A 19,766-nucleotide genomic window follows, 5' to 3' on the forward strand; every position below is an offset into this window, starting at 1 on the left:
ACTTTGCATCACAGGAATAAATTCCATTTTAAAATCTATTTAAATAGAAAACAGTTATTTTAAATAGTAAAAATATTTTTAATAGCTTTTGCTGTACTTTGGATCAAATAAACGCAGGCTTATTGAGCAGAAAAGACACAAACATTAAAAAACCTTACTGTTCAAAAACTTTTGACTGGCAGTGTAGTCACTTTTGATCAAAAATCTTACTTACCCCAGTTTTCATAATTCAGAACTGTTTTCAAAATTGATCATTTATATTGGGGTTACTAGAGTAATTGCTGCTGACAATTGAGCTTTGCATGATAAGAATATAATACATTTTAAAATATTCAAATAGAAAGCAGTTCTTTTAAACAACATTCCAGGTATTCCTGTGCTTTTTGAAACTTTAGAAAATTCCAAACGTTTGACCTGTGATCGTTTCATTGCATTCCGCTGTTATTTCTTCCCCTTTATCAGTGAAACTGAATGACCTTCATAAAATCAACTTTGTTCCCTCAGGAAGTATTTTAAACGGTCAGAGCTAGAGATATTAAAGCAGACTCCAAATGTGCTCTCAGCGCTTATCTCTGAAACACGCACCGCACCCATTTTATCCTGGCCTGACCAGACAGATAATACTCATTCACTTTTTCCTTATTTATAACAGAACCTGCTCTGTTTTTCATCAGCTTGTCCACAGCAATTAAGGTTCAAAGAGTGAAGTTCTAGAGCGGCACATGGTTATTTGTTTATAGCATTCCTGTTTAACACCATGTGCTGTAGCCTATGTAATAACGTCACTACACTATATGTGACCCTGGACCACAAAACCAGTCTTAAGTCGCTGGGGTATAATTGTAGCAATAGCCAAAAATACATTGTATGGGTCAAAATTATTGATTTTTCTTTTATGACAAAAATCGTTAGGAAATTAAGTAAAGATCATGTTCCATGAAGATTTTTTTGTAAAATTCCTACTGTAAACATATCAAAATGTAATTTTTGATTAGTAATATGCATTGTTAAGAACTTAATTTGGACAACTTTAAAGGTGATTTTCTCAGTATTTTGATTTTTTGCACCCTCAGATTTCAGATTTTCAAATAAATGTATCTCGGCCAAACATTGTCCTATCCTAACAAACCATACATCAATTGAAAGCTTATTTATTGAGCTTTCATAGGATGTATATATCTCAGTTTTGTAAAATTTAACCTTATGACTGGTTTTGTGGTCCAGGGTCACATATACCTTTCAACAAAAACACAGCTGTGTATTTTTACATCATAACAAGAATATATTAAAACGTGTCTTCATTATAAGTACATTAACTTTCATTATAACACATAAGCAAACATTAGTGCTTACATTAGTGACACCTGGTGGCGGTTTGTAGAAACCGCAAGGCCTGCATGTTAAAGAATCCTAATATATTTCACCCGTCAGACATTTATTATCCACTTTCACCACTGCTTGAGTGGTTTGCAATACATTTATCTGCTCCTTTATATCTCTGCTACCGCCTAAAATACCTCCTCCGGTCTCTACGGTACTGAGTACTTTACACATCGCTGAGCAATCATGAAATGATACAGCAGTGTTCTGCTTAACTCAGCAGAACAAATGCCGCTTAGACTGGCATATTTCTTTACTGTAAGCCATTTAAAGCAGTCTACATTTTGTTCTGTGTGACAAGCCATAGGTTTTATCATCTAGACAATGCTGTAGGCGTGACAGGCCGGGATAAGACTCTCTGTAGACAACTTGAGCTGGGGTAATAAATGTCGTGGTCACAGTTATTGTACTTTTAAAATCGTTTAGCTTCAAGTCATCTTAAAATGAATGAAATTAGTCAAACATTTTCTCTTATCTGTGGGCGCTCAGTTTTGTCACACCGCCCGCTCCTCTGCAAAACTCAGCAGAAAATGATCTTCATTAAAATATCAATTAAACCGAGCTGATGTTAACTATAGAAATGATACAGCAATTAAGAAACAATTCACATATTTCAGTAACAAGTCGGAAGATTTAGATCTTTCTAATAACTGAAGACCCTTATCATTAAAAAGACCATTAAAACGCCATTTGATTTTGCATAAAACGTTACATGACCAGAACACCAGGATATGATTTTATTTTCTTTGCACTGACTTGAAATATTTTCCCCGCCATACTTAAATAATTACTTAGAAAAATAACGGAACAAATATACATATTTCTATTCTTTCTTCTGAGAGACCACTCAGCTATTGTTTTATAAAGGTGCTGTACATTATTTAAACATTTACATGAATCAAACCACGTTATATTGAGCCCATATGTACAGCTAAGGTCAAAAGTTTACATACACCTCGCAGAATCTGCGAAATGGTAATTATTTGACCAAAATAAGAGGGATCGTACAAAATACATGCTCTTTTTTATTTAGTACTTACCTGAAAAAGATATTTCACATTATGCCTTTTAAAATTTTACATACACTTTTATCTTAATACGTTGTTGTTAGAAGAATGATCCCCAGTTGTGTTTTTTGTTTAGTAATAGTTGCTCATAAGTCCCTTGTTTGTGATAAACAGTTAAACTGCCTGCTGTTTTTCAAAAAAAAATCTTTTAGGTCACAGAAATTCTTTGGTTTTTCAGCATTTTTGTGTATTTGAACCCTTTCCAACAAGGACTGTATGATTTTAAGGCCCATCTTTTCACACTGAGGACAACTGAGAGACTCATGCCACTATTACAGAAGGTTCAAATGCTTCAGAAGGAAAAACAATGCATTAAGGCCCGGGGGTGAAAACTTTTGAAAACATAATGAAGATGTGTGCATTTTTGTTATTTTGTCTAAATATCATATTTTTTTGTTTAGTACTGCTCTTCAGAATCTACAGAAGATACTTTTAATTTACCCTGAATATCAAATTAAAAAAGTTTTCACCCCCCAGCTCTTAATGCATTGCGTTTCCTTGAGGAGCATCAGTGAGCGTTTGAACCTTGTGTAATAGTTGCATATGAGTCCCTCAGTTGTCCTCAGTGTGAAAAGATGGATCTCAAAATTATACAGTCATTGTTGGAAAGGGTTCAAATACACAAAAAGCTGAAAAACCAAAATTTAACTGTTCAGGACAAACAAGGGACTCATGAACAACTATCACTAAAAAAACAGCTGTGGATCATTCAGGTAACAACACAGTATAAGAATCAAGTGTATGTAAACTTTAGAAAAGGATGATTTTAATAAATTCAACTATTATTTTCTTATGTGAAATATCTTACTCAGGTCAGTACTAAATAAAAAAGAACACACATTTTGTATGATCCTCTTATTTTGGTCAAACAATTAACATTTAGCAGATTCTGCAAGGTGTATGTAAACTTTTGACCTCAACTGTATTTAGTCTAATAAGAGGTGATTCTAGGCCTCACTTTGAAATATGAACACTGAGATGAGTTACGTATGTACAGCGGATGCTAACATTGCTTTCATGACATTTCACATTTTGAGTTTTCGAAGTCTGTCATATGCACAAAAACACAATGTAACACCACCACAGCTTATCGTGAACAATAATCTTGTCTTTGTAATTAGTTTGCGTTCTCATCGTTTATATCAAAGCTGTGTCACAGCTGTTAAGTTACATATCCAAACCCTGAGGTCATAATCACACACAGCATATAGAATGGCCACCAGTCCTTTGGTATTAACAGATCATATCACTTCCTGTGAATTCACACTTTACCCATTTATCTTGGCCACATTTCAGACCTCAAAACCCCAATAAATCAGCCCTTTCAGAAACCTCCCACAACTGATCATGTGTTGCAAGCAAGCATGGGAAGAATTAGCTGATGGTCATCAGATAGATGGTTAGTTAGAAGACGTTATACCCGCAACATTCCTGTTTATAAGAGGGATCGTTTTTCCCTTCTTCGTGGTCTGTAGTTAAAGACAGTGAATCTTTGCACATTAGGGTGAATCTCTAATCAGAAAGTTGTCTGGATCATATTTCACCTCCGAAATCTAAATTTGCATAAAGCCTAATGAAGTCTATTCTTCATTGTGACAGTATTCATGAATTTAAGTACATTTCTCCCCTAAAAACTATTTGTAATTGATTCAGAAGGCTTGCGTTTTGCTAGTTATATCTATTAGATTCTCATTATTTTGCAATATAAAATATTGTTTTAACAGTAAATGTACTATTTCAAAAATGTAAGTAAAAAAATACCATGATGTGATTAAAAAAAGTCATAATGATGTCATAATATTAAAAATAATAAAAAAACAGGCCTTAATTTCTGAAAGGACTAGTTCACCCAAAAATGAAAATTTTCTTAAAATGAACAGCTATCAGAGAGATAGAGAACAGATTTGGAGAAATTTAGCATTACATCACTTGCTCACCAATGGATCCTCTGCAGTGAATGGGTGCCGTCAGAATTAGAATCCAAACAGCTGATAAAAACATCACAATAATCCATTAGTAAAGTGAAAAGCTGCATGTTTGTAAGAAACAAATCCATCATTAAGCCATTTTACCTCCAACCTGTTACTTCTGACATATCCTTGATCCATAATATTGCTGTTTGCAGTGAAAAAGTTGTCTTGTGTGAATCAGGAGAGAAAGATCCAGTTTACAAGCCAAAACCAGTATTTTGGCCAGAAGCGATAGTTTAAAATGAAAAAGCCTTAAAGATGGACTTGTTTGTTATAAACACACAGCTTTTCGCTTCAAAAGACAACAACTGATGGACTAGAGTCGTGTGGATTATTGTTTTGTTTTGACTCTCATTCTGACGGCACCCATTCATTCTTGGATGGCCTGAAGGCCAAAACTCATTTTGGCTGAACTATTCCTTTACATTTCAAAATTTGAGATCAAATATGACCCTTTGACAACCTTCGCAAAGTCCACCCATGTGCATTGGCTTGTGATGGCCATAAATCGAAGCTTGACTGCTGTAAAGTACAGTATAGCCTCATAACAAGGGGTTGAATTGCTTGCAGTGCTTGCCTTCACCTTGAGCAGACTGAAAAAAATAAAATAAATATTTCCCATATTAAATCTGATTTCATAGAATATTTAAAAATACATTTGCATGTACCATTTGTTTTGTGACAAGTCAAAACAGTTGCTACAAGGTAAAACTACCACGGTGCTTAGCAAGAGCCTGGATCTCTACACCGAAAATCAATGTCACAATCTTATAGCTACATGTATCTATTCATATACATATTTCAATAAATAAACATTTGATCATGTTCTTGGTATATTAAAGCACAAGTTTCTGGTCATTTGCAATTATAATATTTGGAGATCAGGGAACGTAAGACATGGAAGAGAGAGAGAACAGTCTGAAAAGTCCCTGGTAAAGCCTCCGATCTTCATGACAGTTCTTATTTACACTGTTTGAAAGCATTAGAGATAAACTGCACGGGTCTAAAAGGCATGCAACGAAAGAGGAGTTTGTGTGTTCTACTTTGCATGCAGGGAAAACAAAATGATTCTTTGGGGTAAGGACGTGCTGTTTGTAACCGAAACGTAAACTTGCATTGTCGTTTTGGTGATTGATGGGGCGTGTTCCCTTAAATTGCATAAGGAAGGATTGCATTGTGATGTTAACAGAGTCCTCATGTTGTTTAATGTCAGCTGGCACGAAGGAAATTAAACAAGGCTGTCCGGACAAAACGGAGCTTCATGCGTTTGACCACAAAGCCTCAGAAATTGCCTGTCTGAGATGATTAAGCAACGATCTCCATAAAGCAGTTTATAAGAGACTTCATGTCAAATCAGTCTGTTTGTGAGACTGCTGATTACAAACGTTTTTAAATCATTTGAATGAGATGCTCACGCTGTCCAAAGAGAAGCACATGAACACGGTTCACATGATACGCTCTGAAGCCTGGTCAGCAACTGGATGAGAGACCATCTGGAGAAAAACAAGGTGTAAGGCCAAAAACATACTGTTGGAAAGTACACAAACAAGTATGTGAATGCTTGGTTTGTGGCAGTTTTAAACCTCACTATTCAATGAGGTTATAAAGGCAAGACCTTGGGATGTCTGTGCCTCTGAGCTGTTTACTTGTTTATAGCTTCCTATCTGAGTAATAAACAACCTGGTTTAAAGTTGGCATGAAATGAAAATTCACTCTGCTTTCTGAATGCATGTTACTGAGCAATTGACTGAACTGTTTCCTCAACGGGAAAATAAGCCTATGGGTGAGACTTCCGGTTCATTATCCGCTGTAGGGAAATATCGAGAAGAATAGCAACGTGCAGTAAACGGTAAAATGTTTGCACTACAAATTATTGTGCTCATAATTATGATAATACATTCAAATAATATAGTGAGACACACCAATTTGCAATATCAAGCAGCAAAACAAGCTGTTTTGTACAGCTAAAAATAGCTGGACGTGGATGACACTGGAAGCCAGACCCATAAAAATTATAAATGGCTGTGCCCACTTTTATGGGAAGAAAAATGTGGATACTGTGGAAGCCAATAGGAGCCAAAACCATTTAGGCTATAAAACAAGATACTTGAAGAAATCTGGCAACCAAACAGTTATAAACAACCTGGTTTAAAGTTGTCGTTAAATGAAAATTCAGCCTATCTACATTTCAAATGGATGTTAATAAGCCTATAGTGAACAATTAATCCATTTTGTTGGACTGTAAAAAGAGATTTTGAAGAAATTTGGTAACCAAACGGTTTCCAATCCCATTGACTTCTATAGTATTTGTTGTCCATATTATGGAAGTCAATGGTAGCCAAAACCATATAGACTATAAAGGAAGATTGTTTGTAAGAAATCTGGCAACCAAACAGTTTATTACCTATCTGAGTAATAAACAACCTGGTTTAAACTTGTGAAATAAAAATGAGCTCTATCTACTTTCTATTGCATGTTATTGAGATATTGTAAACAATTTAACCATTTTGTTGGACTGTAAAAAAATATTTTGACGAAATTCGGTAACCAAATGGTTTCAGATCCCACTGACTTCTATCCACTTTTTTTCTTTAACGTGGAAGTAAGCCTATGGGTGAGACTCACGGTTTATTAGCCCCTTTAGGGAAATAATGAGAAGAATAACAACGTGCAGTGAAGGGTAAAACTGTTCGCATTACAAACCAGTGTGTTCATAATATGTTAAAACATTAAAAATAATATGGTAAGACAATACCTATTTGTACAGCTAAAAATAGTTGGACGTGGAAGAGACCGCAAGCCAGAGCCATAAAATTTACAAATGAATGCCTGCTCTTACAGGAAGAAAACGGTGGACAGTATTTGTTGTCCATACTATGGAAGTTAATGGGACCCAAAACTGTTTAGGCTATAAAAGAAGATATTCTGAACAAATCTGGCAACCAAACCTGTCTGAGTAATAAACAACATGGTTTAAAGTTGGCATGAAATGAAAATTCTACTTTCTAAATGCATGTTATTGAGTTTATTGTGAACAATTAACTCATTGTAAATTATTTGGAAGAAATTTGGTAACCAAACCATTTCGGATCTCATTGACTGCTGTAGCATTCCATACTATGGAAGCCAATGGGACCCAACACCCTACGTCTATAAAAAAAGACATTTTGAAGAAAACAATCTGGCAAATTCGGGATCCACTAACTTCCATAGTTTTTGTTGTCCATACTATGAAAGTTAATAGAAGCCAAAAACCATTTGGTTATTAATATTCTTCAAAATATCTTCTTTTGTGTTCCAAAACTATTCTTTTTTTGACTATACCTTTAAAATCTAAGCTAATTTACTTTGGATTCACAAGTAACAAACACTACTATTTTTGAGTTTATGCAATAGAACTTAATATGAGTCAACTTTTTCCCCATAAATTGAATATTATTTGAAAAAGTCCTGTGTCTGGTTGCCAAATGTTTTTGAGTTTCCTCAACTTCTGATTTTTTTACAATAAAGAATACAGTAAGAGGGCAGGGTAAAAAGTTAGTTCACCCAAAAATGTAAATTCTGCCATTAATTACGCATGTCGCTCCAAAGTGGCAAGACCTTTGTTCATCTTTGGAGCATTTTTGATGAAATCTAAGAACTTTCTGACCCTGGATAGCCAGCAATGAAATTGACATGTTCAAGGCACATTAACATAGTAAAGACAGTGGTAAAATCTGCAGTGAACCGAAGATAATATTTTTTTAATTATTGTTGAATAAAGTTATTTTTGTTTTCTTTGCGCACAAAAAGCATTCTTATAGATTAATACAATTATGCTTGAACCAATGATGTCACATGAACTTCTTCATCAATGTTATCAATACTACTTTTCTGGGCCTTAAATGTGGTAGTTGCGTTACTGTCTTTGCAGTATCAGAAAGCTCTCAGATTTCATGAAAAATATCTATAATATTTAATATTTGTGTTCCAAAGATGAAGACGAAGGTCTTATGGGTTTGGAATGACATGAGGGTGAGTAATTAATGACAGATTTTTCATTTTTGGATGAACTATCCCTGTAACATTCAACACAAGTGCAAATGCTTGAAACGCTGACCTGCTGTACATAGCCATATAAAGAAATCTCAGTCATTCCCTTGAGTACCCCTTGAAGATGTTTAGTCTGTTACTCAAGACGGCGGTAGTTTTGTTCAAATGTCTGTGCCAATAAACCAGATGTGATCTTATTTAGGTAGCCTGCTATAAACATGACGACAGTTTAACTAACTTCCTCAGCAAGATTCTCTTTCGCAAGTAGATCATTTGCGCTAATTCCCTTGATAGCGCTGAAATGCTGAGAATGCAACTTGCAACCCATAATAAACTGTGTGGAAATCTTAGCTAGAAGCGTTTGCATTCACATACTTGCGTATGTTTCTGGTCTTAAACCTTCAAGTATCCCAACCTATTCGCAGACATCTCGCATGGCTTCCTCGTGCGTGAGGATGCGTGCAAAACTAGGGATCTTCCAAAGGCCTTCGCTCAAGGGTCCAGGGTGGTCAAAGACTAGACTCGCCCTGGTGGGGACTGGAGCCGCATCTGTGGTGACAATGTCGTCTTTCCTGTCTCGACTCTCATTTCCTTTTCTTTTGCTTTCATTCTTCTCTGTGATCATTTCCTTCCTGTTTTCTCCCTTTAGATCCCTTTTATCCTTTGTTTGTTTGCTCCTCTTGTCTCCCTCTCTGCTCGATATGTGGGTGTCCTCATTTCGCACGTCTCTGTCTCTCTGTTTTTTCTTCTTTTGGGTGCTTTTGAGCTCAGTTTCCCCTTTTGGCTCAAGCGCTTCATCCTCTTCTTTGCTTCTCACTTTTCTCTCAGCTCTCCGCCTCTCCTCCCCTTCTTGGGTCTCATTTCGCTTCCTTCCTTTAGATTCCTGTTTTTTCCTCTTTTCAGCGTCACTTTTCCTCTGGTCCACGCGACGCTCTTCTTTCCGTCCCCGCGCTTCGCCAATTACCGCTTCCTGTCCTTCACGCTTTGACTTCTGGGGACTGACTGAGCGACTATGTTGGCAGGACTTTCTGTTCTTGTGGGAGTCTGGAGTGCTTTGTTGCAGATTTTCTTTGTGGCTGCGAGCTTTGTCTTTGGCTTTGGATGGGCTTTTGGATTTCTCTGTATCTCCGAGATCAAGGAGATTCTCTGCGGACCGACTCTTGCGCTGTCGCTGCGGGACTCTGGAAGAGCTGGTGTTTGGTGGTTTGGCACGCTTCTCCCTCTTGCAGTCTTTAGAGCGAGGATCCTCGCAGGCCAGATCCAAGGAGCCACGAGAACGGGCAAAGGAGCTTGTCAGCTCTGACGTTTCCTTCTTTGCTGAGGTGGATGATGGATAAAGGAGAGGAGAACTGAGAGGAATGTTGGAAGTGTTGGATCCTGGTGGATCAGGAAGGATAACATCTCCTGCAGAACCTAAGGGCGATAAAAATCTGCATTGGTTACACTGCCTAGAATTAAAATACATAACTAATTAATCCTGATAAAAATTGACCATGGTAGCTAATTATATTTGGGTGGTGTTTGCCAGTTCCAAAATCCACAATACTACGATTTCATGGCTGATTGCTAATAAATTGCTATTGAAATGCATTGCTATGCAATATTTTCGAGTGAAACCATTTTTAATGGTTGTGACTGCAAATAGCATGAACATATTCCACAGACCTAAAAAACGTATACAATAAAGTAGGGAAAAGACTGGCAATTAAGGAGCAAAGATAGAGTAGTGAAAGTCCCATTACCAAAGAAAAAAAGACCTAGAAGAAAAGAGGCTGTTAGTGATGATGCTCCTGGGGGCAGTAACACACCGCAGAGGAGCTTACACAACCTGCATAGAGGAGAACAAGAGGAGGAAAGAAAGACAGAAAGAAAGCTGAATTTAGCAAGCAACCTATGTAGTCTTATTGTTTGTACAGTATGCTTGCGTATATAGCTGCATCATCATTATGTGTTTGTGTCATAACTCACTGTTCTCCGATAAGAGGGCCTGCGGTCGCAGTAACAGTAGCACTTTGTTTCCTCCAGCTTGGATCAGCTCAATGGCCCTGGTGTGACTGATGCCTTGCGTCTGCTCTCCATTGATCTCCACTACCTGATCTCCTACCTGCACATTCAGGTTCATTTTATCATTATTGAAATATCGTATTGGTCTCTGATTCAGGCCATAAGAGGTGATGAGTGTAGTTAAAGATCAAAATACCAGTTCTTCTTCAAAGCCATTGAAAAATCCATATCAATTGACTATAAACAGGAAGATGATGACTGGTATGGCCTTGAAAGTCAATTAACATTTACATTCAATTCTTCTGGCGGACACTTTCATTCAAAGCAAATTGCATTTCATTGAAACAACATGGTTTTTCATTCATTTACAAGGAATCAAACCCATGAAATGAGTTCTGTGTCCTTCTTTTGCTGTTGGGCTTTACAGAACTTAAAAGTAAAATCTTAAGACATATAGTTTAAAATATTTTGAGCATAAAAATGTGGAGTGTTCAGCTTCCCGTAAAGGGATAGTTTTGAAAAAAAAATGAAAATACCCCATGATTTACTCAACCTTAAACCACCCTAGGTGTATATGACTTTCTTCTTTCAGACAAATACAGAGTTAGTGTTATATCAAAAATGTCCTCTTTCAAGCTTTATAATTCCAGTGAATGGAGTTTAAAATAAAGCTGGATGAATTAGGTCCAAATAAAGTGCATAAATGCATAATTAAAAGTACTCCACATGACCCCGGGGAGGTTTAAAAAAGAAGCGAATTGAGGTGTTTGTGTATGAAAAATGTCCAAATTTAAAACTTGAACCGTAATCTCTAGCTTCTTCTAAAAGTTTTATGTGCGTTCACAAGAGAGTGGCGGTCCAACAGATGACTGAGGACCTGGGCGACTTTGGTGGGGGGGCAGTTTCCCCCCTATGGTTAGTCATGGAATCCAGTAACGGACCATAGAAAGTTCAGGAATGAATGGTATGAGATTTATGACAGAGTAGTCCCACAACTGATCTTTTATTTTTTTTCTCACGTGTCTTGCCTAGTAACAACGAATCAAAATGGAAACATTTCAATTGACACATTTGGAGCATTTTTTGTTCGTTAAATATAAGTTTATTTCCCTGCCCAGCATAAGACTGATCATAGTCTGTTTGATCAATTTGCCTTCTAAAATCATCACGACTTGCCTAAAATGTAATCTATGGATATATAGTTCAAGTATAAAACAATGATAGTTTTAACGTTAAACCTAGATAAATGTGCGCTATTAGGCGCATATCCAATAGTTTGTGCAGAAAGTGGAAGCTTAAGCCGCTTTGCAGGACATGGAGGTGCCAACGTGATCACTTGCATTTTTTTCAGTGGAAGCAATTGAAAATTATCCATCAATTTTGCTCACAAAGGTAAGAGTATTACATCATTCAGAACTTTTAAGCTTGTACTTTTATTTGTGTGCACTCAACAAAATGTGACAAACGGTGCTTTTATAAAATAAAGAAAACTAACTTGATGCACTTTCTGCCTCGTTCTTCAACACTAGAGCTTCACAAAAACGAACCGAAACTCAGCGAATACATGCCTCATAGACATGATAAATATAGCTATAGAAAGCGTTAAATTATTACTTAATGAAATAAAACAAATTGAGAACAAAAACTCTTTTATTATGTAATCCATAAAGATGCATTGCACTCTAAAGGCACGTGCAAAAAGTAGATTGCGAGTCAGGATCTTTGTGACACTCACTCAGAATACACTAGTTTATTAATAAATAATTCAAATATGTCCTTACTCATCCTGACACATTTATTGTTATTTATTTTTGTCGGTGCTTTGTGGCAAGTTTCAGCCTATTGTATGCGCTTGAACGCGGATCTCCTAAAACAGGCCTAATGCCCAGTCTGTGTCTGAACTATGACATGAAAATTGGCCAAGCCCAGCCCTAGGGGTATAAAAAAGTCATGCTGAAACGCAGCCCTCTAACTGACTGCGTTGATGCGCTGCAATACTGTAGGGTGATGTTTTAATGCTTACAGCTGAAAAAGATTTTTCCTTTTTTTTTTTCTTGAACCCCCTGACTCAAAAGTGAAATGTCGCTCATGATGGAGGACGTAGGTGAACGTGGTGACAAACGCGGAAGCACAGAGGAGAGTGCAAAACAAAACACCGGTAATGAATTAGGAGTACAAAATGAGGATTTGTAAAGAAAATGTCAGCGGGTTTTTCTTTTGCTGTAAACAAAACATGGTTCTCGCAAAAGTTTGCGAAAAGCATATTCTCCCTGGAGCTTACACTATGCCAACATCATCATCATCCTAGAACACCACTCTTCCATGAACGCAAATACGACAGTTAGTGAAAGCTAGAGATTACGGTTTCTAAAGTTGTAAATAAGGATATTTTTTTCTTACAAAACACATCGATTTGCTTCAAAAGGCCTTTATCAACTTCCCCGGAGCCATGAGGAGTTCTTCTTACAATGGATTTATGCATTTCTTTTGGACTTCACCCATCCAGCTTTATCTTAAACCCCATTCACTGCCATTATAAAGCTTGGAAAAGCTAGGTCATGTTTTTATATAACTCCGATTGCATTCGACTGAAAGAAGAAAGTCTTACACACCTAGGATGGCTTGAGGGTAAAGTAAATCATGGTGTAATTAAAATTTTTGGGTGAACTATCCCTTTAACCTTTTTACTCCATTTAAATACACTCTGCAGATGTTTCCCCAAAATCACTGCAGAAGATGGAAAAAAGTCAGCAGATTCCATCCGCAATGTGTGAGTTATTAAAGAGTGGTATGCTGTACTGACGTGTATCCTGCCGTCCTGTAGAGCGGGGCCGTCCTCTGCCAGCCGCAGGATGTAGAGGCCCATGTTATACTCCGTTCCTCCTCTCAGACTGAAGCCAAAACCACGAGATCCGCGCTCCAACTCTACCGCAATACAGCCCTAGGTAGAAAATACAGACATACCACTAGTGTTAAAAAGTTGTGGGTTGTTTTTTAAATTTTTATTTATTAATTTTTTTTTTGTTTAAAGAAGTCTCCTGTTCTCAACTCAGATGCATTTATTTGATCAAAAATGAAATAAAAATTGAGAAATACTATAACCCTTTAAAATAGTTGTTTTCTATTTTAATATACATTTAAAATGTAAATAATTTCTATAATGGCATAAATACATGAATGATAACCCTGGACTAAATGACTGTGAATGTGATTTTGAGTTTCCATTGTAGTTTTTATTACTGGCTTAAATAATATAATTTTTCATGCAACATATAATTTTTTTTATTGTATTTTCAGTCATTTATGAAAGTCCACATCTGCCACTGAATAATAAAAAAGGTAATTGCGACCTTTTATCTCACAGTTCTGACTTTTTTTCTCACAGTTGTGAGATATAAACTCACAATTGCAAGTTATAAAGTCAGAATTGTGAGATATAAACACAATTCTGATAAATAAAGTAGGAATTGCAAGACAAAGTCGCAATTTTGAGAAATAAATTCAGAATGCTGAGAAATAAAGTCAGAACTGCAAGATATTAACTCACAATTCTGACTTTTTCTCAGAATTGCGAGTTTATTGAAATCGAATCAATTTTTTTTTTAAGAATTTTGAGATAAACTCACAATTGTGAGTTATAAAGTTGTGAGATATAAACTGACAATTCTGAGAAATAAAGTCAGAACTGTGAGATACAAACTCAAAATTTTGACTTTTTCTCAGAATTGCGAGTTTATATGTCGTATAAATTCACTATTGCGTGTTATAAAGTCAGACTTGTTATATAAACAAAACTGAGAGAAATTAAGTCAGAATTGCAACTCAAAGTCCCAATTCTGAGAAATAAAGTCGCAATTTTGAGAAATAAAGTCAGAACTGCTAGATATAAACTCACAATTCTGACTTTTTCTCTGAATTGCGAGTTTATAGAAATCGAATCAATTTTTTTTTTAAGAATTGTGAAATATAAACTCAATTGTCAGTTAGTAAGTCAAAATTTGTGAGATATAAACTGACAATTCTGAGAAATAAAGTAATTCTGAGACATAAAGTCAGAACTGCAAGATATAAACTCAATTCTGACTTTCTCGGAATTGTGAGTTTATATCTCAAAATTGTGATTTGTTTCTCAGAATTGACATACAAACTCACACTTATGAGTTATAAAGTCAAAATTTGTGAGATATAAACTGACAATTCTGAAAAATAAAGTAAGAATTGCGAGACAAAGTTGCAATTCTGAGAAATGAAGTTACAATTCTGAGAAATAAAGTCAGAACAGCGAGATATACCTTTTCTCAGAATTGCGAGTTTATATCTCGAAATTGTGATTTTTTTTCCTGAATTGTGATATATAAACTCACAATTGTGAGTTAAAGTTAAAATTTGTGAGATATAAACTGACAATTCTGAGAAATAAAGTCAGAACTGTGAGATACAAACTCAAAATTTTGAACTTTTCTCAGAATTGCAAGTTTATATCTCGAATGAATTTTTTTGCTAGTTCATGAACTGTTAATGTTATAAAATGCAATTGTGAGTTATCAAGTCAGAATTGTGAGATATAAACTCGCAATTCTGAGAACATATCAGTCTTTTTTCCTCACTCAAAACTGGACTTTATAACTCGGAAGTCTTTATCTCACAATTCTGAGAAAAGAATTGTGAAACTCACAATTACAAAAAAATTCAAAATTGTGAGTTTATATCATACTATTCTGTGAAAAAAGAAGTCAGAATTGTGAGATAAAAAGTCACAATTACCTTTTTAAATTTTTTATTCAGTGGCAGAAACAGGTTTCCATACAAATGACCCTAGATGTGTTGTTTTGATATAAAGTTTAGTTACAGTTTGTGATGCAAATGTGACTCTTGCCTGTTTGGAGTTGGCGACACACAGCGTTCCCTGTTCGCTCATGGGAAGAGCTTTATACTCCTTCCGTGCGAGCTCATCCCTGATCTCATCCATATCCAAATTATATCTGCGCATAAGTGACACAAATTATGAAGCAGAAGTGTGGCTTAAATTACCGTTTAATTTTATCAACAGTATGGCCGTAGAACTGACATGAATTTACAACAAATACACAAAGGAATGAACGCATTTAAAGTGGTTTAAAAACATAATAGTGGACTGCACCTCTCATCTTGAGTGGATTTGAGAATCTTGTGTTGCGGTGCTGGACTTTGTTTGGCCGAACTGGCTCCTGAGGGCGGGCCTTTGTACTCTAAACAGCCAATCAAAACAGATATGAAATGATGTGACATATTAGTGATTAATGTTTCACAATAAGATCAGGAAGGTTTGGACTCCAAAAGCCTGTGCTTGCATTGGAGATAGCACACATATTAAACATAACAGATATAAATTAACTGTGCATAGTCACGTTTTGTATTTGAAATAGGCTAATAATTAGTCTAAGTGCCCTTTATAAAGCATTCAATTTAAATATGCATGCATAATTGATATTACATTTCACTGCGGTTATTAGTGTTTCAATTTAAGCTACATTATTACCCTAGTGTGACAAATCAAAGCATGAGGCACAGGTTGAAAAAGCACAAATATTTATGTGGCATTTCATTATCTCTCTCACCGTCCTCAGGAACCACGGTAAGAGTGACGGAGTTCCCCGCGTCTTTGATAAGCTGAACAATGTCGTTGTGGGAGAGCTCCACAATGGATTGACTGTTTACAGCGGATATGCGGTCACCCACGTTCAGCAACCCGCAGCGGTCCGTCGGACTGCCCTCGATTATTCGACCGATCTTATGAGGAATCACTGCAACACACACTTAGGCAAATCACTTAGCAGAATTGGAATGGCTTGTGTTGTATTTATAATCATAATGAATGAATCATAAGAGATGTAACAATTCTGGGGCTGTGTATAACTAAAACAGCAGGATGGAATGGAATGGAACAGAGTACAGGCCTCAAGGCACTTGTATTTTGTATTTTTAACATGACATCTTAAAATCTAAATAAATGAACACACAACTCTGATGATGCAATGTGCTCATCGAACAGTGTTGCGATACAACCACCACTGACTACCATTTACATGCAGTATGTATGGCCATGGTGGCGATAAAAGGAGATACTATTAAAGAAACATCTTTCACTGTGTACAAAAAAAAACTAAAAAACATGTCAACATGACATTAAACCACAAGCACTGTGGTAAAATTAAATTATTAAATTGACACAAACAAACCAAAAATGCAATATTTAAAATTGGTCAACTTTACTAATAGTTAGTCGTTCATCATGACCCATTTCTAAATGATTGGGGTTGTGATTATTTTTTTTTAATTTCACCTAGCAATTCCAGTGCAGCTGATGAGTCTTTTGAGGAAATATCTAGTCCTAACTATATACTTAAATAAAATAAAATAAAATTATAACATTATAACATAATTATTAAATTAAATTAAATTAAATTTAATTAAATTTAATTTAATTTAATTAAATTATTACTGGTATTTATTCTGAATGTGTATTTTCACAATAGTTTTTTAAGATTAATTACAAAATATTAGATTTAGTAAACTAAATTAAACTAAACTAATCTAAACTAAACTAAATTAAATTAAATTAAATTAAATTAAATTAAATTAAATTAAATTAAATAATTTAATTTAATTTAATTTAATTTATTTTAATTATTACTGGTATTTTAACGTTTTTGTTTTTTTTTAAATTATTAAATAGCCATTTATTCTGAATGTGTATTTTCACAATAGATTTTCAAGATTTGGGAGTCTTTTTTTTTTAAAGATTCATTACAAAATATTAGATTTATTAAATTAAATTAAATTTAATTTAATTTAATTTAAAAATAATTTAATTTCATTTCATTTAAAAATAATTTATTTTAATTATTACTGGTATTTTAAAGTTTTTTATTGAATGTGTATTTTCACAATATTTAATTTAATTTAATTCAATTTAATTTAATTTAAAAATAATTTATTTTAATTATTACTGGTATTTAAAAAAATATATTATTAAATAGCCATTTATTCTGAATGTGCATTTTCACAATAGATTTTCAAGATTTGGGAGTCTTTTTTTAAGATTCATTACAAATTATTAGATTTATTAGCAGTTTCTTTCTTAATAAGAACTGGTTCTTGATTTCCAGTTTTAATGTAGTTTTAATCTTTTTTAATGTAGTTTTTCACAATACAAATCGTTGCAAAGCAGCTGTACAAAAAATGTAGGCTACTACAATATATTTAGTAGCTTATTAGTGGTGACTACTGTATGTTAAGTCGATGTACATATGGTATGAATATATAAAAAAAAAAAAAAAAAAAAAAAAAAACATTATATCAAATATTACTATGTAACCTTTCTGAATAAGAACTGGTTCTTTTTTCCCAATTCTAATGATATGAAATTTTATTTTGTTTATGCGCCAAATGACTTCAGCTGGTGCATCAATGCATCTGCTGTTACCTCCAGGTGGCGGTTTGCTCTTCGACGTGAGAATGACAAAGCCAAAGCCCTCGTTATCTTTACGATGGAGCGTGATATCAAACGACCCCTGGTCCTTGATGCTTGGCACCTGGATACGTGGAAGCCGAGGTGAGCCATTCACAAGGGTCAGCGCTCCGCTCCCAACATCCTCCGAGGCGTCTATAGAGCAGAAGATTACAAGGACTGACCTTTAATGAAAGCTTTTCAGGCAGTTAATTACACTCCAGCGCTGGTTTTATGTCTAAGGACTGTCAGTCAGCGGTGCTCACCTCTGTAAATGACCTTCCTGCACACTGAAAGCAACACTTGTCCATTGCGTGCTGCGTTAGTCATTAGATCCAGGACTTGTTTGTGAGATTTCCCCTTCACAGTGATGCCATCAATGCCAACAAGCTCATCTCCTGCCCTCAGACGGCCTTCCTTCTCTGCCGCCCCCTGGGGAATGATGGCACCAATGTAGACCTAATGAAATTAGACAGATAGCTCGTTTTAGAGTTAAGACAGAAAGTCAATCTGCTAATAAATCACATGAGTACAGTCCAAGAATATGACTAAATATCCAGTAATGTGGTAACAGAGGTGGAAGGAGCTCACTGGTTGTTCTGCACCTTCTCCTCCAAGCACACGAAAGCCAAAGCCTGTCTCCTGATCTCTCTTGATGAACACATCCAACTCTTTATAGAGAGGTACTGTTTACAAACATACAAACAGACAGAATTTCATGGATGTACAATAAATAATTAGGAACACATGGGATTAAACACATTCATCACAAAGAAGCAAAACCCCCCAAAAAAGCAACAGTATTTCATCAACCACACATATGGTCTTTTCTGTGTCTCTGCATTTGGATCATAAATTAAAAGGAAAGTTCTCCCAGATATGTCATTTGAAAACCATATGATATTTTTTCTGCGAAGCTCAGATTAAGCAGCTGCTTTTTTCCATGCAATAATATTGGTTGGTGATTCAGACTGTAAAGCTCCAAAGGGAAAATGTACAAAGTATTATAAAATACTCCATTCAAACTATATTTAAAGTCTCCCAAAGCCATTCAACAACTTTTTAACTGAAATTAACTGAAAATCTTCTGCTCATAAATCTCATTCAAAGTTTCACACATTTAAACCAATTGTGTAATATATGCAAGAACAAGACATTTGCCCACAGCTCTCATTATATTGTCTCTAGTGTGCCGTTTCCTCGTGTATTATAAATTTGAATGTGGGGAAAAAGAACTATTACAAAAAAAACTCTGTTCTGAATGTGTATTTTAAATAAATTATTTAAATAAGTAAAACTAAAATAGAATGTAAATTTATATTCCATAATTGTGACTTTATATATCATCAGTGCGAGTTTGTATCTTTGTATCTCACTATTGTATTATACATTGTTAAATAATTACCTTGTTCAAAAGTTTACATACGCTTAATTCTTAATACTGTGTTGTTACCTGAATGATTCAATGATTCAGGGGTGTAAACTTTTGAACGAAATGAAGATGTGTACATTTTTCTTGTTTTGTCCTCCGGGAAATCGTCTGTAGGTTCTGAAAGGCAGTACTAAATTAAAAAAATATGATATTTAGGCAAAATAAGAAATATGTACACATCTTTATTCTTTTTAAAAGTTTTGACCCCTAGCTCTTTGTGCATCATGTTTCCTTCTGGTGCATCAGTGAGCGTTTGAACCTTCTGTAATAGTTGCATGAGTCCTTCAGTTGTCCTCAGTGTGAAAAGATGGATCTCAAAATCGTACAGTCATTGTTAGAAATGGTTAAAATACACAAAAATAGTGAAAAAACAAAGAATTTGTGGGACCTGA

The 19,766-nt window shown here is 35.2% G+C and overlaps 1 protein-coding gene across 1 annotated transcript in view; it reads right to left on the reverse strand.

The window, feature by feature from the left end:
* Positions 1-2,069: 2,069 nt before the first annotated feature.
* The window catches only part of magi3b (membrane associated guanylate kinase, WW and PDZ domain containing 3b), a 170,968-nt gene continuing 153,271 nt past the window's right edge, over positions 2,070-19,766 (reverse strand). The window contains exons 14-22 of the mRNA XM_073851243.1: positions 18,534-18,628; positions 18,209-18,401; positions 17,919-18,098; positions 16,051-16,236; positions 15,594-15,681; positions 15,330-15,435; positions 13,257-13,394; positions 10,418-10,553; positions 2,070-9,862 (exon numbers count right to left, since the gene is read on the reverse strand). Coding sequence (XP_073707344.1) covers positions 8,865-9,862; positions 10,418-10,553; positions 13,257-13,394; positions 15,330-15,435; positions 15,594-15,681; positions 16,051-16,236; positions 17,919-18,098; positions 18,209-18,401; positions 18,534-18,628 — 2,120 coding nt within the window. The 3' untranslated portion in view covers positions 2,070-8,864. The remainder of the gene's footprint in view (positions 9,863-10,417; positions 10,554-13,256; positions 13,395-15,329; positions 15,436-15,593; positions 15,682-16,050; positions 16,237-17,918; positions 18,099-18,208; positions 18,402-18,533; positions 18,629-19,766) is intronic.

The sequence above is a fragment of the Garra rufa genome, chromosome 12 (assembly GCF_049309525.1).
Source record: "Garra rufa chromosome 12, GarRuf1.0, whole genome shotgun sequence".
Taxonomy (NCBI): Eukaryota; Metazoa; Chordata; class Actinopteri; order Cypriniformes; family Cyprinidae; genus Garra; species Garra rufa.